Source organism: Eleutherodactylus coqui, chromosome 9 (assembly GCF_035609145.1).
Source record: "Eleutherodactylus coqui strain aEleCoq1 chromosome 9, aEleCoq1.hap1, whole genome shotgun sequence".
Lineage (NCBI taxonomy): Eukaryota > Metazoa > Chordata > Amphibia > Anura > Eleutherodactylidae > Eleutherodactylus > Eleutherodactylus coqui.
In genome coordinates this window covers 41,224,449-41,245,072 of record NC_089845.1, presented here as the reverse complement: position 1 = coordinate 41,245,072, position 20,624 = coordinate 41,224,449, and the positions used below count along the sequence as shown (strand labels likewise).

General features: G+C 46.0%; 1 protein-coding gene across 1 annotated transcript in view; it reads right to left on the bottom strand.

The window, feature by feature from the left end:
• The window catches only part of EXOC2 (exocyst complex component 2), a 168,571-nt gene extending 151,985 nt beyond the window's left edge, over window positions 1-16,586 (bottom strand). The window contains exons 1-3 of the mRNA XM_066579268.1: window positions 16,377-16,586; window positions 6,950-7,126; window positions 1,600-1,726 (exon numbers count right to left, since the gene is read on the bottom strand). Of these exons, the coding sequence (XP_066435365.1) occupies window positions 1,600-1,726; window positions 6,950-7,126; window positions 16,377-16,494 (422 nt within the window). The 5' untranslated portion in view covers window positions 16,495-16,586. The remainder of the gene's footprint in view (window positions 1-1,599; window positions 1,727-6,949; window positions 7,127-16,376) is intronic.
• Window positions 16,587-20,624: the final 4,038 nt, after the last annotated feature.

The window sequence follows — 20,624 nt, the reverse complement described above, 5'->3', positions numbered from 1 at the left end:
AAACAAACAGTATAGTCATAATGGTTCTGACCCGTAGAATGAAGTGAACATGTCACTTTAACTGCATCATAAAAAGCCACAAAACACATTAAAAAAAAAAAAAGAAGAAATTACCACACACACCACCCCAGAAAAATGGCACAATTGTTTTTTTCTATTTCATCCACTTAAACATTTCTAAAAATGTTTTCATACATTATATGGCGCAATTAACATTAATAAAAATACCCATCCTGCAATAAACAAGCCCTTATACGGCTAGGTCGACGGAAAAAATAAAAAAAAAAAGTTACAGCTTGAGAGGAGGGAGTGAAAAAAAAATAAAGTAAAAAAAACCTGAAAAAATGGCTAGCAGTCAAAGGGTTAAAATGAACACCAGTTACATCGCGACAATTTCACCAATTTACCTTCAGGCATGTAAGAGAAACCTAAACTGAAGGAAAAACACTTCACAACCTGCAAATAGTCACACCCTGATGTTAAACACAAGTGTTTGCATCAGAGGTGTCAGGAAAGTGGTCCAGTGAGGTCGGCCTCTTGTCTAGGTGAAGGACCTGTAACACGTGATGTCATCGCTCTGGAGAGATACAACCAGGAGGACACAAAGACGAGGCGTGTAGCCAGGACTCCGCATGATAGATGTCAACAAGTGGGTCATTTGTTACATACATGACATATCTAGATGAAAATACCAGGTGGATGGTCAGATTCCAAGTCCTCCGCATCAACAGGGCTTCTTCTTGCCGTCTAGAGGATTACTTGATACCAGTGCTTCACTCCTAGACCATTTATTTTATGAGCCCGTAGTAAAACCTGGATGCGATTCAGGGAAGAAAGCTACTAACTTACAGGTCAGCAGTATATCCCTGGGCAAATGAGGTCCCATCTACCTTCACAGACGGCAATATCGTGAGAACCTATAAACAGGTAAAGTGTACCTGAGTTTTAAACAAGTTTTCTAAAATGTGACTGACTTCTTACCCGCTCATTTGCTGCTTTTTTGCACCCCATTTCATGTCTAAGTTCTGACTTTCTTCCCTATTTGTCTACTGCCCTGCTATTTGCAGTCGACCTTCAGGAGAGGGTGTGTCACAAGCCTACCATTCTGCCAGTAGTTCACTGTCCTGTACTTCCTTTCCCTCATCTCCTATGCTGTATTGCACTGTTTCTCGTCTAAACAGCATGGAGTGGGTACCTGAATGTTCACCCCTCTGCTATTTTAGGTTGTACTAGAAATGTTGTAGAAGTTGGGAATTCGGAGACATTCTCACCAAATGATTAGTAAATGTGCACATACAAGTTCTGTAACAGTAGAAGAGGCAGAGAATGTGGAGATTGTTTACACAGTGTCTGCAGACCTGTCCATTTGTGAGTACATGGGAACAGCCTGTAAAGAAAGACCCTGCCCCAAAGCTAAGAAAATGTCCCAGGTACTACAGAAGCTCAATACCTAAACACAGGCAGTGGATTGCAAAGGAGCTGAGAGGGAGACCCCTAGTGGCAAAGGTCATAAAACAGCTCTCCAAGCAAACATATGAGTTCTAAAGGCAAATATGACCACAATTATTTCTAACATCCGTTATGTAAGGGAACTCTTACCTTTCTATATCAATACCCAAAGGATTAGCGGGTCTTTGAGACAGGGGAGATATCCCTTTATTTCGGTCTGTGCGCAAGTCATAATAATTCAATTCTTCTACCCATACGGCTGACTGATCTAAAATACCTACAACAGAAAAGTGGAAAATCATGCAACATGTATAGGTACATTTTGGTCAGATTCTGCACCGCTTTTCCATAGCATGCTATGGCCGGTATTCACTGCGGAGTCCAGAGGCGGATGCCAGCTCCAGATTCTGCAATGCAAATCCGTCCGCGTGCAGTCGGCTTACAGAAGCCGATTAATGGTGACTTTATTCTGGGTGCTTGTGGTAGAGGAACTGCAATTTTAGAGCAGTGTTTGTGCTGAAAAATTAAAGGGGTTGTCCAGCTGTAAACTACTGATGACCTATGTTCAGGATAGGCCATAAATAGTAGAACAGTGCGGATCTGTTGTCCGGGTTCCCCACCAGTCAGTTGTTCAGTCGTTCTGCAGGAAGCAGACAACTTCATTCCCACTGCAGTAGCCCGGCCTGGTATTACACCAAGTTCCCAATTACTGATTAGCGTATTAGAACTACTTACATAAGAAGACAAAACTTACTAAAAGTTGAAAATAATCTAAACATCCCCCCCCCCCCCCCCCCTCCAAACCACTACCTATCAATCTCCTGGTCTGCAAGTATATTACAACCTCCAGGTGATTAGGAGAAAGATAGACGCTATAGACCTATTTGCTGCGGTGAGGACATGTGGCTTCAGACAGACCCCTGGACCAACACTCTGCACTGTTAAAGGGGGAGTCCGGTAAGCTGACATTTTTGCCTTGTTTTGTATTATAAAGAGCAGAATTACGGCTATTAACCCTTTCCAATCCAATTTATATCCTGGCTTTCCTAGGGGGCTTACTCTTTTTCTGCCATTATACAATGGTGCTATCTGCTGGCTAAAGCCAGTACTGCATGAGGTGACACGTTGGATAGGCTCAGACAGCAGAGAGGCTGGCAATATACAGTAAGAGAACCCCAACGGGCGTCTTCCGACATCGGAGCTGTACAGCCTTAAAATCATAATGTCTTCAGAGGTCAGACAGTGGATTGGAAAGGGTCAAAGGAATATTGTAGTAAGGGATCGTTTTACCAAGTTCTCACCCATCAACTGCATGGGTGAAAACGGTTAGATCAGTGGGGGTCCAACGGCGGTGATCCTCACTGAACCCGAGAACATTCCGCTCAGAATCGGTAGGGGTGGGCGCTCAGCTATTTACACGTGGAGCAGCACTGTGCATGCGCGGACAGCTCTCAACTGGAAGTGAAGTAACTCAGGTTGGAGCGGCGCAGCAGAAATGATGCAAACAGGACCCTTTAGGGTATGTTCACACGCGGCAGAAAATTCAGCTGCAAATTCCGCAATATTTCCGCATCCAAAAAAGTTCCCAAATCCGCACGATTGGATTAGATGTCACCTGCACACCCGCAGCAGATTTCAGAAAATACAGCACGCCCCTCACCTCGCAGTGCTTGTGCTGTCAGCGCACCCCGGCAACCTCTAACGAGCGCTTAGCTGCAGGTCAGTTGATGCGATTTTGCTAATTTTGACTCCGTTTTGCATGCAGAAGTTCTGCAGTATTTCCGCCCCGTGAGAATTTACCTTTAACCCCTTCCCGCTCCATGACGTACCGGTACGTCATGGGAGGCGAGTACTTCGCGCAAAATGACGTACCGGTACGTCATCGGGATAGCGCGAGATCATGACTGACCTCGCACTATCCCGCAGCGGGAGCCGGCTGTCAGTCACAGCTGGCATCCCGCTGCAACAGCGGGGGGGGGGGGGGGCATCGGAGCTCCGTACATAGAAAAAAAAAAACGTTTCAGGACTTTGAATGCAGCTATAGAGAAAAAAAAAAAAAAAGATTTCCACAAAAAAGGGTTTTTATTGCAAAAAAGTGTAAAAACCTAAAAAAATAAATAAGAATTTTGGTATCGTGGTAACCGTACCGACCCGCAGAAAAAATTTAGTGTGTCATTTATGCTGCATGATTAACGCTGTAAAAAAATGTAATAAAATCTATGGCAGAATTGATGGGTTTTCTCTCCCTGTTATCATAAAAAAATAATAAAAGTTTTACGATATAGTCTATGTACCCAAAAGTGGCACCGATAAAAACTACAGTTCGCCACACAAAAAACAAGCCCTTATACGGCCGCGTCGACGGAAAAATAAAAAAGTCATGGCTTTTGAAAAATGGAGATGGAAAAATACCAAAAATCACTTGGTCCTCAACGCCAAAATAGGCCGTGTCATTAAGGGGTTAATAACAGTAATCCCATGTACGGAGTCTCTCGAGAAATATGTCTAAGCCTTTCTAAACTCTGTCGCCTCCTGGGGGTGGCTTCCAGAACCTTACAGTTCTACCCTCTTCTTTAGAACACACGATCCTTATGATAGAAAACAATCCTGTAATCACTTGTATTGTGTGCTACAGGTCGAGGGAACCCGTCAGCAGACTCATGCTGCCCAAACCCGGGCACCCTAACACGGGCAGATACGTGCACTGCGCCCGCGTAGGTTTTATCTTGAAACGCTGCAGCATTTCAGAATAAATATGCTTTGAAGTTTGATGTAGGCGCTCGGAGTCACGGGGAAGCGACCTCCGGGCTGGAGAAACAAAGATGGCCGCACCACCTGACACTGTACATTAGTATCAATCAGTAGTCTAAGGCCTCATGTCCACGGCACGCACGGATTCCTTCCCTTCCGGGGTCGCTGTACTGCGCATGGTCCTAATGGCTCGCCGTCAGACATATGCAGTACAGTTTGCACTGTTTTAAATCTCCCGCTTTCCCGTGGATTTGCGCACTTCTGTAGTGTGCAGCGAATCGGACAGCTTCCGTTGACTTCAATGGAAGCCGTCCCTGCAGGATCCGCAGAATACTGGAGCATGCTGCGATTTGCTTTCTGGACAAAAAAGGTCCGCAAATCGAACTCACGTGCTTTTAACCCATTTGCGGACGCCTCGGCTTCAATATTTACAGCTTGATCTGTGGATCTCCCGCAAATCACATTTGCCCATGGCCATTGGGCCTAAGACACGGATCTGAATGGTCAGCACTGGTCATTCACAGCAGCTGTAATGTCTTAGGCCGCCTGCACATGGGCGGAAATCCCGCGGCGGTATTTCCCGCGGGATTTCCGCCACTGAAAGTTTGCATAGGAGTGCATTACAATACGCACTCCTATGCAGACGGCCGCGACATGTCCTATTTTTGTGCGGGGCACGCACTCACCCGGCCGCCGGCTCCGGTCTGCGCATGCACCTGGCTGCGCGGCAGCCGGCACATGAAGGAGCTGGGGCCGCCAGGCGCGGGAGAGTACGCGCTCGTCCCTGCAGGCTCTCGGGTCGGGTCCCGCGGCGAGAATTCTTGCTGCCGGATCCGACCCACTCGTCTGCAGGCGGCCTTAGGACGGAGTCACGCGAACGTATTTGGCGTGTGCATTGCTATTGCGCAAAAATAAAAATGCAGCATGCTTTCTTTTCCTGTATATTTGCAGAAGAACGAACACATTTTGAACTCATTAAAACTAATCAGCCATTTCAGGCGTGTTTTTTTTTTTGCGCGCACAACTGCAGATGACTTGTGCGCGCATAAAGTACAATGTGCCAATGCGTACCATAAGGTATAAGACATTCACTACAGGATCTACAGCAAATGCAAAATCCGGAAGTCTTACGCTTGCACCATCAATTACAAATGGTTAAACAGTAATGGTTCTCGCTGCGCAATTTAAAGCAAACCCGCCAGGAGATTTCTGCTCCCCCCACGTGAGCAGGATATGGCAGACGGAGACAAGCGAGGCTCTGGGATAGAAAGCATTACAGGATTTCAGCCTGGAGTTACCAGTAAAAAGCAGAGACAACCTTGACAGGACTCCTTGCAGACACAATGAGTCCTGCTTATCCCGTCTACACCGAGCTGTCGGCAGCTTCACATACGGATACTGAGAAAACTGGCAACTACTACAACCCGGACAAGGTAACCAGGAGTCCCACTGTCTCTCCTACAAGTTCTGGCACAAGAGTTTCACAAAGGCAGTATCAGTCCAGGGAGAAAAATTAGCAAAACTTACTGCGTGGACCCTCAAACTAATACATTTAAAATATACCTTTTATTCACAATACTTAAAAAAGAAGAACAGACACAGATACATAGATCGTATAAGAGGAGGACGGATCAGAAAAAATATATATATGCTGATCGATGCCACTTATTATACGTGGGTGTGGACCAATCAGGAGGCTGGAACCGGCACACGTCATGGGGCGGAGCTACGCGATGACGCGTACAAGGGGCGGAGCCAAAACGCCGATGCTGCCGAGCGGAGCCGAAGGGAGAAGACCGCACAGCGCAAGCGCGTCTAAAAAAGCAAGAAGACACGGAACTTAAACGGAACCATGGAGACGGGGACGCTAGCAACGGAGCAGGTAAGTGTATAACTTCTGTATGGCTCATATTTAATGCACGATGTACATTACAAAGTGCATTAATATGGCCATACACAAGTGCTGAACCCCACTTGATTTCGCGAGACAACCCCTTTAATGCCACTTTATTCCAGGAAAAGACCAGCCAGGTGGAATGACAAAAATTTGCCCTCAACTATTATCTAATCTTTTTCCTGGGATTTATAAAGAAATTAACGTTGTTGCTCAGGTGTCCTCCTAGTGGTTAAGGACGACATTACAAAAAACCTGAGTAGTGGTAAAAACCCTACGCGTTTCCCCCACAAAAAGTGGGTTCCTCAGGGGTTCAGATGGAGTAATTCCAGTAAAGATTGTGGACCCGGGTAGTGGCTGTAATAGATAAATACCAACAAACGATAATATAGCTGGATAGTGGCTTCAAAAAGACAAAGTCTACAGAAAATAACGTATCTAGTATCCCTCAGTAATAATAGTGAAGGGATTTAGACTAGAAATCTACTCTCCTAGGTCATTTAAGGCCATAAATATGGTTCCTAATCAAGAATGGCGCCGTTTAAATTTTGTTGCAAGCAAGGATAAGCTAAGGTTGAATTAGGTCTAGATAACCCGAGCAGATAATACTGGAGCTCTAACTAAAGTAGAGTATCCCCACTCAATGCTAATATCTTCAGTAAGGAAACAGAAACAAAATAAAGAAAGAAAAGGAAAAAAACGGCGGCATGTCAGTCCTGGTGGACTCGCTCCTGTTTAATAGCCGAGCAGCGAACATCACTGGGACGAGCGGCAGGCATCATCTGCCCCACATCTCGTGTAAATGGGACATTATTGCAATGAAAATATGGAATTTTTAGACAAAAATAAAATTACCAATTTTGTCCGGCTTGACTAACTTAAAAAACACAGTGGAAGTCCCTTTTCCTCCAGATTTTGTAGTAACAATGATGTCCCCCTTATCATTCTTGTCTTGCCCCACGCGGCACACTATCTTGCTGGCGGATATCCACTCTGCTGTTAGCAGACAATTGTGTCCACAGATGGTTAAACCTGTAAAACAAAAAAGATGGAAAATGTCAAAAATAGTTAATCGGAGCACTTTTTTCCCTCTACAAGAGCTGCACACTTTAGCCGTGCCGGCAACTCCCAGCATGATCTGCAGAAGTCACAATGCCTGAAACATCTAACATTCTGTAAAACATTCTCCAATGACGGCAACTACGAAAAAGTTACTCTACTGAGATGGTAAGCTTGTTTTAGGTTAAGGCGGGCGGCTCGCTGGCTCATTGGTTGGTACTGATGGCTCTGCATTGCTGCAGTCCTAGGATTTTCGAAAAACAGCCAAACTTGTGGGGTTTTCTCGTGTACCAAAAATCGTGTGATCAGGAAGAACACTGAGCAAAAGGGAGTCCTGTGGACATAACAACTCATCAACAAAATGGGCAGCTGCAGGGTTTAGCCGATCGCCTTGAGACTGGCCAATTGTGCTGCTAAGGGAAGCCATGGCAAGCCAGACATGTACCCTGCAAGAAAAATGTAGTATTATATGTCAGCCATTTAGAAGAATGTCCTTGTAATACATGGATGACTCAAGTTCACAGAAGCAGGGGGTTGCTCTTACAGTGCGGCTTCTCCATTCTGGCTCATAGACACATCTGGATGCAGCGCCCTCTACTGTTATGCAGCTAGGTGAAAACAGATTTCTCAGCCACATCTGCATTAGGCTGCAAAGCAGTAGAGGGGCTTTTCCTTTAAGAAAAATGTACATTATGGGCTGCTAGATTATTGTAAAAATGCTTAGAATCATCGATTCGATGCATTTAAAAATAATAAATCGCAGGTGCTCTTTAAAAACTTATTAGAAAATGTAAAAAGAAAAAACAAAGTTTTAAGTCCCCATAGGGCTTGAACTTACAATCTTTCATTGCTCATACAGTATGATGCAATACCACAGTACTGCATTATACTGCATTCCAACAGATTATAACATAGCAATGTTGAATAAAAGATGTAATAGTCCATCAAGTTCACCGATTCTCCTGTAATGTTGGTGGAGTAACGATCCCTGGAAGATGCCCTGAACAAGGATAAGTAGTAAATGTATCACATCAAAGCCGTGAGTACAACCTTCTACATCACAAGTCAAAAACAAGGCCCACAGGCAGATCCTGGCTGCCACCTCATTTTGTGGCTGGCCAACCGTGCAGCACACTAAGGCCCCCTGTCCACGGGCGTTGCGGTATCCTGTGGCGAATTCCACTCATCCAGCCTGTAGCTCCAGTCTGCCGGCGGCAGCGCAGGGTCTGTCACCACTGAACTCTCTCCCACTGATGTCTGTGTGCGCCGTCCTATATGCAGCGCAGACACTGAGGGAAGAGGTCACCGACTCAGCAGAAGCTGCTGCCAGATTGGGACTGCAGGCTGCATGATTGGAATGCCTGTAGGGATGCTGTCCGGCCAGAGGCCAATAGGGGGAGGGGGGAATTGCGCTTACTACTCAACTACAGAGATCATTTATTACTACTGTGGCCAATACAGGGGTCACCACTACTACTGAGGCCACTATGGGGGTCACTACTACTACTAGGGCCCCTATGGGGGGGTATCTACTGCTTCTACTGGGGCCACTACTACCCTGTTTCAGGCTCTTTGAGGATGCTTGAAATATAAGCCCTACTCCAAAATTAAGCCCTGCTAACAGTTAATTTAAAAAGTCAATTTAAATAGTGTCCAGGCAGCTATACATGTAAAACGTTAACACGTTTTGAACAAAAATTAATATAAGACACGGTCTTATTTTCGGGGGAAACGGTACTACAGGGGTCGCTATTATTACTGGAGCCACTATGGGGGGTCACTACTACTACTAGGGCCCCTATGAGGGAGGGGGGGGGTCTACTACTGTCCTGGGGCCACTACTACTACAGGGGTCACTTATTACTGGAGCCACTATGGTGGACCCTATTACTATTGGGGCCACTATGGGGGTCACTATTACTGGAACCATTATGGTGGACCCCATTACTATTGGGGTCACTATTATTGATGCGGCCACTATGGTGAACCCTATTTCTATTGGGGTCACTATGGTGAACCCTATTACTATTGGGGTTGCTATTATTACTGGGGCCACTATTACTAAACAGTCTTACAATCAGCCATTTGAAACCATCCATAAGCCCGGGATGAGGCCCTCTGTGAATATTAGTCTGACACCCTGTTCTAAATGACCTTCCATTGACTGTAGGTTCCCAAGCAGATACCTCTATGGATGTTCTATTCCTGGACCTTCAGCTCAGCGATCATTGGCATTCAGTATGCCCACATTTCTGACCACACCTCTCGTTTGCAAATGACAGATTAATGACCAAACGAGCTAAATGTGCTTTAGGTATGACAGACTCAGGTTGCAAGTACCTAAGACTTCCCGTAGGATGATTTCAACAAGCCTCCATAAGTGGGAACCCGACACTATGTACTGGTAATAAGTGAAAGCTTGTGTCAGTTACCTTGTTATTACTGTAATTGTCAGATTACCTCTTTCCTGCCGCCTGATGAGAGATCATTGCTTTAATTTTCTGTTAAGACAATGCACATGTGTAGTGTAAGGTTCATGGCTGGCAAGAACTGCGGGGTATTACTGGAAGGACCCTTGGAAAGAGTTGAGTCATACGCACCGGCCAAACGAGGAATCCTAGACTTGTTCTGGACTGGGACTGTTAGCAGAAGGAAGTGGGTGTCATCCTGCCAGGGACCACTACTACAGCCATCTTCCTGCTTCTGGTTACATTACAATGGGGAGCTAATTACTTACATGTGGTCTCTCAGGCATTCCCACTGCAACTACTCAGAGGGGAGTCTCTAAAGTCAACGGGGGAAAACACCTCGCAGGCAAAAAAAGTTAAAAATCGTACAAAAAGAAAATAAAAATGCATGGAATATTTAAAGAGACGGTGTGACCATCTTTCCCCCTCTGTGGGCCGCATCATTAGTGTCCGTTACACTGATGACTGTGATCGGTCTGCTGTCTGGATCTGTGCAGAAGTTTTGGTGAAACTTGCATTTTATCAGTAGCAGCACATCAGAGGACTACTAAAAGTAGTCCTGGATATTCATGAGCGGCAGGCTAGCTCCACCCACCCCACCCTCCAGCCAATGATTATTACTGTACATAGACAGAGCTGCCAATCATTGGCCGGTGGGGTGGGTGTGGCTAGCTGCAGCTCATGAATATGCAGGACTAGTTCTGTTTCTGGCTGCTACTAATAAAATGCAAGTTTCTCCAAAACTCCTGCACAGATCCACACAGCAGACATATCACTGTAATCAGTGTGATCGGCACTTACCTTATGCTGCTCTCAGTGTGGTGGATATTCATGAGCTGCAAAAAGATAGTGACATTCTCGTTAACTCATTAACACTCCAGGGCTTATGTTTGCATCATGGGGATCAAAGTTTGTACAGAAGGGAATCGGAGGTCGCCCCATAAAATGCAGGTGCCGGCTGTTTCTTACAGCAGACACCCGCCTGCAACAGCTGCTATCAGCATCAGCGCTGATTGCAGCTGTTAACCTTTTAAATGTCGCTGCAAATTCTGACCACGATATTTAAATACCCCGATCGGAGTTCGGGGGTCAATTGTGGGGTGCCGTGGCAGCTAGGGGCCTTCTGAAAACTCGCAGGGCTGCCATTGCAGATTGTGGTATAATGTAATGCTATGGCATTAGTTCTAGGAATTAGCCCCGCCCCTGTCCCGCCTCCCCTCATTGCAAATAGTGCAGGGGGGTGGAGAGGAGGCAGAGAGGGGGCAGGAGCTCAGAGCACTGCTCCTGGCTTTTCAAGCCTCTTCCCCCTGCAGAGAAGAACGCCGTATATCGGCCGGTGTGTACACGCGGCAGATATACGGTCGTCTGAATAAGCCCTTATGATGATTTTTTTCTTAAGTGGCAAGGGACAACAAACAATGAAAAAAAAAAAAAAAGATTAAATTAAAAAAAAAAAAAAAAAAAAAAGGCCGCGTCCTAAAGGGGTTTAGGAAAAAAAAAAAAAAAAGAAAAGTGTCTGTGTAGATACATCGTATTTGAGTGAAAGTGTCTTTTCCATGAAAGCAGCGGCTTTATTAGAGTCCCCCCATCTCCCAGCACGCTGGGCCTCCTCTGTCCTTCCTAACAGCAGGGATTGATTGTGACTTAGATTCAATCGTTGGAATCGTTCTACAGGAATATCGGCCCCTGCGGACAGGAAGATCCTGAAATGGAGGTCCTGACTGTACTGGATCATATTTTCCTCCAGCAGGTTTCGGGGTATTCTGTAGCTTCCAAATTGTATAGTGTGCACACATCCTCGACCAGATCAGACACAAGTTATCAGTCTCATGTCCAAAATGGCTCTCTGGGCAGGAACGTCCAGACAGCCTCTTTTATTGAAAGACATAACACCTGCCCTTTATGGGCGTTTAACAGATTACATCAGTAACATATATATATTCTTATTTGCTGGGTTATATAGAATTCCCCGCCTCCCCCTCTCCCCACCTCTCTTACGTAGGAGCCTTTGTCTTAACAACATGTGGTCAAAACTGAAACTGAAAGTATCTCTTTGTTGGAGAAGTTTCTGTGTGGGGGATGGGAAAGGACTGGGGAAACACTCAGTATTGAATACAGGTATACATGTAGTACTAAGACTTTTAACTCTCAGAGGCTGCTTGTGGAATATATATATAGCTAACATTATAACACACATCTTTCACCATGCCATTGTCCAGCAATTAGTATAATGAAATCATGCAGTCATTAGCCTCTAAGAGTTCAAGTCACTACAGCTGCGTAATACATCTAGTTTAGTACAAATCAATAGACATTTTACACTGACTAATTATCATGTCTATCACACTGACAACATCTGACAAGCGGACAGGAAGGGGTCTTCGACTGCGTGCACCCAACTCTGACCTCCCATCAGCGTGGTGCAAGAGAGATCTGGATTCGTCTGACCAGGGTATGCAGTTTTTGCCCCATTTTTGCCCCCTGGAGTTTCGCCTTTCAGTTTCTTGTGACAGTCATGGCATTCATACTGGTCTGCCGTTATAGCCCATCCGTACTAGGGAGCATTCAGGCAGGTTACCTGGAGCACCAGCGTTGTATCTGGCTACACCGTGCACCAGCTGTTCATCAGAACGATTCTTGGCATCCTCCTCTGACCCCTGTTAGGTTGTTTACATCCACAGGATCCTTTTTTGCTCAGTCACATCATTTTGGTATACAAGTGATCCCTCAGGTTGCCCAAGCATGGGCATATGACTGGTATTACTGAAGTGCATTCACTGATTGGCTCTCTAGTAGTGCCAGTGGCAGACCGTCACCCAGGCAGTACGTAGCCTGTGTTTATGGTGACCGGCGGTGCATTGGAAACATGTGTGAGACCGTGAAGCCTTGATAAACGTCATGCCTCCTCGTGGGCCGGCCAGTTAGTTTATTGGCCAGCGTCCAGAGCAGATACCTTCCAGTATTCCTACAATGATTGGTCGAAAATCCCATCTCTCAGAAGCCATAATGGCAATTATCAGGTCTTTAGACAAGAAAGTGGAAAGACACCAACATAAACAACAGGAACAGACAGAGTAGAACCGGCTATTTCTAGTGGCACAAAGCAGAACAACATGGCTAGTGGACTTTTTCAATGACCATGAAAAAAAAAAAAAAGGGTAACATTTGCAAAAATGACTTTTTTTTTTTTTTTTTTTAAACCAATTTCAGCGAGGATAAAACAGTCAGTATGAAGCAGAGCAGACGCCGCTGTGCCAGTGCATTGGTCGGCACTTGTGGTTCTCACTGTCCACATTCCAGCTTTTTTCAGCTATTTGTTAACCCCTTAAGGTTCAGACACTTTAGGGATTTTACCCATGTGGCGGTTTTACTGCCCCATTTTTTTTTCCCTTCAGCTACCAAAATTACTTTTGCTGCATTTTTTTCCCAGAACACATAGGGGGAGTTGTATATCTTTTTCACTGACTTTTTTCCCCCCATTTTTTTTGTTTTATTGGGGGTAAAAAGCTAAAACAATGATTTTTTTTTTTTTACATTTATAGTTTTTTTTAATGTAGTATATTCACACTATAATAAAGTATGGGAATGGGTTCCTCTATTTGTTTCGGACGTTTTGATATATAGTATGTATGGTTTTGGTTTACAGGGCGCATACGGCGACGATTTTGGGTTATTTTCTTCCTTATGTATATATTGTTGTTTTATTCTGTTATTTTGTTTTACTTATTTATGTAATTATGTTTTTTACTATCTATGTCCCCCATGACGTCATATAAGACCTCTGGGGGACGTTCACATGTTGTTTTTTTATTTGACATTTTCCCACTGTAGCTGGGGCATCCATAGAAGCTCCAGTTACAGGGGAAGCATCCCCTGTAGTGCCATAAGTCACTGGCAGAGGTGATCAGGGTCTTGTATGACCCTGCAGCTCTGCTGTAGTAGGGAACCCAGGCGGTCACATGACCCCCCGGCTCCCGTAGTGGAAGAAACCCTTCCACTTTTGAGTACACAGCGCTCATTGAGCACTGTGTACTCGGAGAAGGAAAAGGCAGAAACGGTTAAAACACCCTCCTGCCTTCTCCTCCGGGTCATCAGCTGTCACTAACAGCTGACAACCCGTTCCTACCTCTGATTGATTACAGAGGAAGGAGGCTTAAAGCGCCGCCGTAATTTTACATACAGCTGGGCTTAAAGCTTGAAACCAGGCACCGTAAATTTACAGTGCCTGGTCCTTGAGGGGTTAATAAGTTATAAGTTCCTAAATTTGTGAACAATTTTGTCGTGACAACATTTAGCAGCCACTTCTGGGCCTTATTAGCCACCAAACCAATGCTTAGGGAGCCCTCCTGTAACATTTTTGGCTGCTACACAAAAAGTTGACCGCGTGCACCAAGTTTCAGTGAATTAGCTCGCTTAGATCAAGATCAGTGGCAACACAATCTTGGATATTTTTGCGAAACGACCTTCAAGGGAAGAGGGACTTTTATGCAAATGGCTCTAGTGCCTCAACCAAGCTATACACCAAGCTGAAACTGAGCAGAACTTCATATAGGTGGTGGAGGAACATTCTGTAAAAATGTCAGCAAAATTGAAGGAGGTCAAGCAGGGACCCTCTCCGAAATTAGGCCAGTTGCCATGGAATGACCCATAAATATGGGTAAGGGGAGGGGGGGGAATATTTGAATGTTTATCTTTTTTTTTTTTTAATAAAGTTTTTTTAAACTCATACGGTAGTATTAGATTATACTGCGATCTGATGGTCAGTCGCTACAGGTGTGGCTTTATAGGAAATCTGCAATGGCAGAACGGGGCAGGGGGCATTTAAATACCCCTGTCAGGGTTAACAGCCGCGATCAGCATGAGCGCCAACTGCCAGTGTTGTGGACAGATGACCGGTGTGGACACACCTCAGGTAAATGTACTCGGTTGCCTAAAGTAGATTTTTAATCTCTCAATGACGAGCATCCCGCTGAGTTCCACCCCGCCCCAGTTTTTGGCTCCTCCTTGCTGTGACGTGCCTGTTTTGCCCCCTCCCTGCCGCAGCGTGCGCGTCAATGGCAAATTTTTTGGGAGGGGGGACAGAGGGAGGGAGAGAAAACACACGAACCAAGAAAAAAAAAAAAAAAGCTTTCTGTTTTTATACAAACCAATCTCAGGTCCGCGGAGCGCGGCGGTTTTTTTTTGTGAGCGAAATGTGCGCATAAAATATGCTTATGTGAAACCAAGTGAAATCAAAACCCTGCAGACATGATCATGTGACGCCGGCCGAAAGGCACCGCAAGGGTGCGTTTACACCAACCGCTTCCATCTAATTGTCATACGGACGGAACGCGTACCGGAAAACAACTAATAGGTTTTTACGGATTGATTTACATACGTGATTTTTTGCTCGCCCCGGTCGCATTAGATAAAAAAGAAAAAAAGTCGCAGCGTGTTTTTTTTTTTTTGGTGATCCTGTTCCAAGAATTGTCTATTATTTCCGATGTGTTCAAGCGGGATGGGGGAGGGGATAAAATAAACAAAAAAAATCACGACATGTGATTTCAATCCCGTACGATATTATGCAATAGGAGTCTTGCAATAACACGGTTTTTTTTCCATGCATGTGAAAATTGCGCGCCAGATGCGAGGCTTTTTTTAAAAAAAAACCCATTGCAATTGCAGAAAAAAATCACAGGCGTAACGAGTGCGATAACGGTCCGATTTTCTCAGACTGAGGGCTTACACAGCGGGGCGCGGTGATCTCAGTGGGTTCGTTTTCACTATCGGGATTCTTGCGCGTTAACGCTACGGGCAGGACGGAGCGGACAGGACAAATCTGCCTGCGGTTTTTTTTCTTCTTCAAACTCCTGCACTATTGCGCAAAGTTTTAACGGTCCGGGGGGAAAAAACCGTTCATGCGTAACTAGACTCGGCAGCAGCAAGTGCAGAGAACACACAGGATGAGCTGGTAACCATGGAGACCATCCGTGTGCACCGGAGCTGCAGACATAAAACGAGAGGCTTTTTTTATCCAGACTATTTTCAGAAGCTTATCTCCCCGCAGATACCGTACAAGAGCGAGCAAACCGCGGAGACGGACACAAACCTCCGTCCGCCATCTCCCGGGTATCGCAGCGCTGCTCCGTTAGGCCACTCCCACACGGGCGCTTTTTACCGCTGCGTTCAAACCGCAGGACAACGATTTCCCGGACGCCTCGCAGACCCGCGCTCGGACGCAGCGTTTTCTAACACCACAATTTTCCAGCGCTGCCTGCGCTATTTTACCGCACTACCTAACGGACCTCATCCCCCGTCACAATGATGGGGCGCGGTAACAACCACGGTAAACACGGCAGCTGAGGGCCATCCGTGTGATCTCAGGCAGAAGCGGCCAGCGGGGCACAAAAATGGTGAGCGTTTGCGCAACCACGATGGGCGTACGAGAATATCGCGCTCCGGGGGGGGGGGTTTCTGTGCGGACACAAAAAAATATGCATAAGATGCCTCTGATTTTGTGCGCAGTGAATCCGCGGCTCTCTGCGTCCGTCACGAACGTTTTTGCGCAGCTATTGATTTCAGTGGGTTTTGCGGCGCATTCTCTGATAAGATCGCGAATCGCGTGAAAAAATGGCGTCAGCGAAGGAACCAGTGAAAACTGCGGCTTGTAGTCCCTGCATGTTACCAGCCAGAAGTCTGCACACGTAATACGCAGCGCAAATGTGATGGTGTGAACGAGCCCAGCAATGAGGAGGATGCTCGGGGCTCCCACCTACCTATGAGATCAGAGGGGCCGCTGCCCAGGTTCTCCCCTCGGATGGTGACCTTCGTCCAGGACGTGCCCTCCTTCGGGGAGATGCCGGTCACTAGGGGGGGCTGCCGCACCCGGGACATGGCCAGCAGACGGACCCCACAAATACTCACAAGCTACAATGTAAATAACAGGCAGTGGACGCTTCCTGCCTAATGGGTGCAGGACCTTGCGACGTCACGATCACGTGATGCCGGCGACCGTACATTGGACAAAAAACAGCCAGTCGCGATGACAGTCGCTCGTTCCAACTATCTGCAAGGACCTTGGTGACGTCATGGTCACATGACCTGCCCGCATCGGAAGCGGGCTGTATGCAGAGTTCCAGACTGTTCCCACGTCCTGCTGAGTGGGGAGGAGACTGGGCGGCGGGCAGTCATGGCGGGGACTGTCACTCACATCTGGACTAATGACAATTATATCTATATATATGAGTGCAGGAACGCCCCCTGGTGCCTCCAGTCTGCCGCTATATCACCTCCCACTTACCTCAGGCGACTTACCGCATTTACTGCGCTTTCTCCAACCAGTGTTTTTCCATGAGAGCTTCCACCATTTCTGTACCCGGCTGTGGACTCGTCATATACCTGTGTGTTGCAGGGTGCTATAAGTGCAGGGATTGGTTATTAAAAATTGGGCTTTCAAAGTTATTTCACCAATCACAGCGCAGCTTTCATGTTACCTCAGCAGTATAATATATAACAACCAATCACAGCGCAGCTTTCATGTTACCTCAGCAGTATAATATATAACAACCAATCACAGCGCAGCTTTCATGTTACCTCAGCAGTATAATATATAACAACCAATCACAGCGCAGCTTTCATGTTACCTCAGCAGTATAATATATAACAACCAATCACAGCGCAGCTTTCATGTTACCTCAGCAGTATAAGAAATAACAACCAATCACAGCGCAGCTTTCATGTTACCTCAGCGGTATAATATATAACAACCAATCACAGCGCAGCTTTCATGTTACCTCAGCGGTATAATATATAACAACTAGAGATGAGCGAACGTACTCGGTAAGGCCGATTTCGCAATCGAGCACCGCGATTTCCGAGTACTTCACTACTCGGGTGAAAAGTACTCGGGGGCGTGGTGTGGTGGAGCGGGGGGTAGCAGCGCGGAACAGGTGGGAGCTCTCTCTCCCTCTCCTCCCCCCCACTCCCCTCTGCAACCCCCCGCTCACCCACAGCGCCCCCGAGTACTTTTCACCCGAGTAGTGAAGTACTCGAAAATCACGGTGCTCGATTGCGAAATCGCCCTTACCGAGTACGTTCGCTCATCTCTAATAACAACCAATCACAGAGCAGCTTTCATGTTACCTCAGCAGTATGATATATAACAACCAATCACAGCGCAGCTTTCATGTTACCTCAGCGGTTTAACATATAACAACCAATCACAGTGCAGCTTTCATGTTACCTTAGCGGTATAATATATAACAACCAATCACAGTGCAGCTTTCATGTTACCTCAGCAGTATAAGGAATAACAACCAATCACAGAGCAGCTTTCATGTTACCTCAGCAGTATAATATATAACAACCAATCACAGCACAGCTTTCATGTTACCTCAGCAGTATAATATATAACAACCAATCACAGCACAGCTTTCATGTTACCTCAGCAGTATAATATATAACAACCAATCACAGCGCAGCTTTCATGTTACCCCAGCAGTATAATATATAACAACCAATCACAGCGCAGCTTTCATGTTACCTCAGCAGTATAATATATAACCACCAATCACAGCGCAGCTTTCATGTTACCTCAGCAGTATAATATTTAACAACCAATCACAGCGCAGCTTTTATGTTACCTCAGCAGTATAACATATAACAACCAATCACAGCGCAGCTTTCATGTTACCTCAGCAGTATAACATATAACAACCAATCACAGCGCAGCTTTCATGTCACCTCAGCGGTATAACATATAACAACCAATCACAGCACAGCTTTCATGTTACCTCAGCGGTATAACATATAACAACCAATCACAGCGCAGCTTTCATGTTACCTCAGCAGTATAATATATAACAACCAATCACAGTGCAGCTTTCATGTTACCTCAGCAGTATAATATATAACAACCAATCACAGAGCAGCTTTCATGTTACCTTAGCAGTATAATATATAACAAACAACCAATCACAGAGCAGCTTTCATGTTACCTCAGCAGTATAAGGAATAACAACCAATCACAGCGCAGCTTTCATGTTACCTCAGCAGTATAATATATAACAACCAATCACAGCGCAGTTTTCCTGTTACCTCAGCAGTATAATATATAACAACCAATCACAGCGCAGCTTTCATGTTACCTCAGCGGTGTAATATATAACAACCAATCAAAGCACAGCTTTCATGTTACCTCAGCAGTATAATATATAACAACCAATCACAGAGCAGCTTTCATGTTACCTTAGCGGTATAATATATAACAACCAATCACAGCGCAGCTTTCATGTTACCTCAGCAGTATAATATACAACCACCAATCACAGCGCAGCTTTCATGTTACCTCATCAGTATAATATATAACACCCAATCACAGCGCAGCTTTCATGTTACCTCAGTAGTAAGAGAAATAACAACCAATCACAGCACAGCTTTCACGTTACCTCAGCAGTATAAGGAATAACAACCAATCACAGCGCAGCTTTCATGTTACCTCAGCAGTATAATATATAACAACTAGAGATGAGCGAACACCAAAATGCTCGGGTGTTCGTTATTCGGAACGAACTTCCCGCGATGCTCGAGGGTTCGTTTCGAACAACGAACCCCATTGAAGTCAATGGGCGACCAGAGCATTTTTGTATTTCGCCGATGCTCGCTAAGGTTTTCATGTGTGAAAATCTGGGCAATTCAAGAAAGTGATGGGAACGACACAGAAACGGATAGGGCAGGCGAGGGGCTACATGTTGGGCTGCATCTCAAGTTCACAGGTCCCACTATTAAGCCACAATACCGGCAAGAGTGGGCCCTCCCCCCCCCCCCCCCCTCCTAACAACTTTTACTTCTGAAAAGCCCTCATTAGCATGGCATACCTTTGCTAAGCACCACACTACCTCCAACAAAGCACAATCACTGCCTGGATGACACTCCACTGCCACTTCTCCTGGGTTACATGCTGCCCAACCGCCCCCCCTCCCCCCCACAGCGCACACCAAAGTGTCCCTGCCCAGCCTTCAGCTGCCCTCATGCCACGCCACACTCATGTCTATTTAGAAGTGCGTCTGCCATGAGGAGGAACCGCAGGCACATACTGCAGAGGGTTGGCATGGCTAGGCAGCGGCCCTCTTTAAAAGGGGCGGGGCGATAGCCCACAATGCTGTACAGAAGCAATGAGAAATAGAATCCTGTGCCACCGCCATCAGGAGCTGCACACGTGGGCATAGCAATGGGGAACCTATGTGCCACACACTATTCATTCTGTCAAGGTGTCTGCATGCCCCAGTCAGACCGGGCTTTTTAATTCATAGACACAGGCAGGTACAACTCCCTATTGTGAAGTCCCTGTCGACCCACAGCATGGGTGGCTCCCTGGAACCCACCGGCGGTACATAGAAATATCCCATTGCATTGCCCAACACAGCTGAGGTAGTAATGTCGTGCTTAATGCAGGTGGGCTTCGGCCCACACTGCATGCCCCAGTCAGACTGGGGTTCTTTAGAAGTGGACACATGTATTAAAAACTCCGTGTGCACCTACAGCATGGGTGGCTCCCTGGAACCCACCGGCGGTACATAGAAATATCCCATTGCATTGCCCAACACAGCTGAGGTAACGTCAGCTGTAATGCAGGTGGGCTAAAAATTAATTTGATTACACTGTAGGCGAGGGCCCACAAAAATTGCTGTATCAACAGTACTAATGTACATCCCAAAAATTGGCCATGGCAGCCAAGAGGGCAGGTGAAACCCATTAATCGCTTTGGTTAATGTGGCTTAAGTGGTAACTAGGCCTGGAGGCAGCCCAGTGTAACGAAAAATTGGTTCAAGTTAAAGTTCCAACGCTTTTAAGCGCATTGAAACTTATAAAAATTGTTCAGAAAAATTAGATGAGTGAGCCTTGTGGCCCTAAGAAAAATTGCCCGTTCAGCGTGATTATGTGAGGTTTCAGGAGGAGGAGCAGGAGGAGGAGGAGGAGGAATATTAGACACAGATTGATGAAGCAGAAATGTCCCCGTTTTGGAT